Source organism: Ursus maritimus, unplaced genomic scaffold (genome assembly GCF_017311325.1).
Source record: "Ursus maritimus isolate PB19 unplaced genomic scaffold, ASM1731132v1 scaffold_5, whole genome shotgun sequence".
NCBI classification, from domain to species: domain Eukaryota; kingdom Metazoa; phylum Chordata; class Mammalia; order Carnivora; family Ursidae; genus Ursus; species Ursus maritimus.
The window spans coordinates 50,318,283-50,320,893 of NW_024426663.1; the positions used below are offsets into that span (position 1 = coordinate 50,318,283).

Genomic DNA, 2,611 nt, shown 5'->3' on the forward strand with positions numbered 1-2,611 from the left:
GCTGATGAAGTTCTCTCCTCATGGCCAGTGTGCAGATTCTCTCTCAACAGTTCAGGCTCCTCCTTGTGGTTAGTGCCAGGCACAATCTATGATGGGCTTTTGTTGCACTTAAAAAGTTAAAGGAGAGGTTAGGGGAAGAGCATGTATCAGCTGTTTGATGCTAGAGATTTGGCAAGATGATGGCTTCATAATGTTATTGCTTTGCATAAATTTTCAGTGTAGAAACTGTTTCACTCTTTTCATTTGTGGAGCTTGGGAGATATATATTTGAATTTTACAAATGAGATTTTCTACCAAAGCAGTATTTTCTAACCAGGGCCCTTTGCTCTCAGGGGATGTTAGGCAGTGTCTGGAGATAATTTTGGTTGTCATAGTTGTGGGGCGTGCAGAGGTGCTACCGGTACCTCACGGCTAAAGGCCAGGGATTCTGCTAAACAACCTGACAATGCACAAAACAGCCCTTCACAATGAAAGTGCATCCATCCCCGATGTCAATAATGCCAAAGTTGAGAAACCTACCTCCTGTGCTAACAGGAGCAAAATGTAGTTACATAAATGAGCTTTTTATCACATCATTGAATGTGGATGTGAATAATTGAGCGTCATTGAATTCACCGTGAGGTACATTATTTTAACATTTGAAAAAAAATTTTTGATCATTTCTGCAGATGTGTACAATGTGGATTTAAAATACTTCTCTTTAGAATTGATTGTTGTTATATTCTTATATAACTAATCTCATCTACTGCCTTTTCCTCCCTCCCCCCGTTTTTCCTTGTTGGTTACAGAGGAATGGTAGGAATCATTCTCACTGCTGGAATTATTGGATGGTGTAGTTTTTCTGCGTCCAAAATTTTTATTTCTGCATTAGCCATGGAAGGACAGCAACTTCTAGTAGCATATCCTTGTGCTTTGTTATATGGAGTCTTTGCCCTGATTTCCGTTTTTTGAACTGAATTTATCTGGCGTGTGAACATCATTGGGCCAAAAAGGACTTTGAACTCTTATATTGGACCAGCGAACAGCTACAGTGCAACTCTCATGCAGACCTAACATTTGACTGTTGGAGCAATGGAAGTAAACATGTATCTTTTGTTCATTTTTATAGAACTTTTGAATACTATGTTGGATTTATCTGCAGTATGACTAGCTTTAAGTGTTTGTGCTTATACAAGTAAGAATAAGAAGTGCTATTTCTCTTCTGTTCCTGCAGCCTTTGAAAAACAAATTTTTTTCCTTGCAAATTATATTAAGATGTTTTTAATAGATTTTTATCAACTGTGGAAACTAACCACAGAGCTAATAATCTTTCTTAGAAACAACCCAATCATAGTTAAGAAGACACGAGACTTATTGCAGAAATATTTTTCCAAGGGATTAGGAAAGAAAAATTGCCTATATTCTTGAGCTAGATGCACTTGAAGCAAAAAGTGATCCCAAAGTAGAGTTTTACGAGTTTGCACTTCAAAAATTTGACATTCCTTTAAATTATCTCATGGAGTTTTTGCTAAAATTCAATGAGACAAGAAGTTCATAGTCTACTTTATTGTAGACAGAAAATGTGAACACCTGTTAAGATTAGCATTAACTAAATTGTAGTGACCCAGACTGGCCACATTAATGTTCATAGTTGGATCTCCATATTTCCTAGGAAAAAGAAAATCACTAACCTTTTTTGAGAAAAATATTTAAAATGTCACAATTTCAGTACTGCAGTTATCGATGTAAAATGCATTTGATGCTTAGTAATTAAAATTTTCCCAATTTTAACTGCTGTTGAGTTGACTTTCGCTGTTTTCGGTATCGCATTTTCTTTAAGTTGTGGTTTTAACTTGTATTCCTGATTTATCTTAAGTTTTAAGAACAAATAATTTAGTATAAAATCAGAAAAAAAGGGATTAAGTGAAAGGCAATTTGAGTTACAACATTATTTCCTTGTATTAAATTTATTTGGTTAATGTCATGCTCTCTTGCCAGAGAACCTGTAGGAAAATATTATATCTTGTATTTTGGTTATTGGCTTTTTCTGAAAAAATTGCCTCTGATTTTAGACAAGCTCAGTTACACTTACAAGAAAGGTGCCCTGTGGGGAGGAAAATGTTGCTTTTTTTAAAAGAAAAAGGAGACTTTTGGACTAAGTAAGAAAACACCAAACTGATGTTAATTGTTGTTTTTAAAAGGTAGTGTTCAATCAAAAAAGGAGATTAAGTTAATAAAATACCTTTCTTATAAGATCATGATTTCTAATTTTTGGAATCACATAAATTTGTTTTTCTTCATTAATACTTAATCTTCTGAAGGAATACTCTCAGTAATAATTCATTTCTGTCTGGATTTGCAAATGTACCAGAGTGTTTTAGAATATTTTTTATTGCAATCTGTGGATAGTATCTTTTTTGCCTTTTTCAGCTCATTTTATAAATACACACTAATCTTATTAAGGCAAATATAATGAGTGCCTTCTGTTAATATCCAGTTTTTCCTAATGAACAGGGTAGGTGATGCTTTGGGAATTAAGTTTTCTCACTGTTGCTTGGTTTTAGACCATTAATCTTCAGCCAGATTCCCCAAATTATTTTCTTATTTTTTGCCTCTCCCACCCCCAAGACAA

The 2,611-nt window shown here is 34.4% G+C and overlaps 1 protein-coding gene across 3 annotated transcripts in view; it reads left to right on the plus strand.

Annotated features, from left to right (window-relative positions):
* The window catches only part of YIPF5 (Yip1 domain family member 5), a 12,530-nt gene extending 10,760 nt beyond the window's left edge, over positions 1 to 1,770 (plus strand). For all 3 annotated transcript variants that reach the window (XM_008691447.2, XM_008691448.2, XM_008691449.2), the window contains one exon: positions 789 to 1,770. In XM_008691447.2, coding sequence (XP_008689669.1) covers positions 789 to 951 — 163 coding nt within the window. In that variant the 3' untranslated portion in view covers positions 952 to 1,770. The remainder of the gene's footprint in view (positions 1 to 788) is intronic.
* Positions 1,771 to 2,611: the final 841 nt, after the last annotated feature.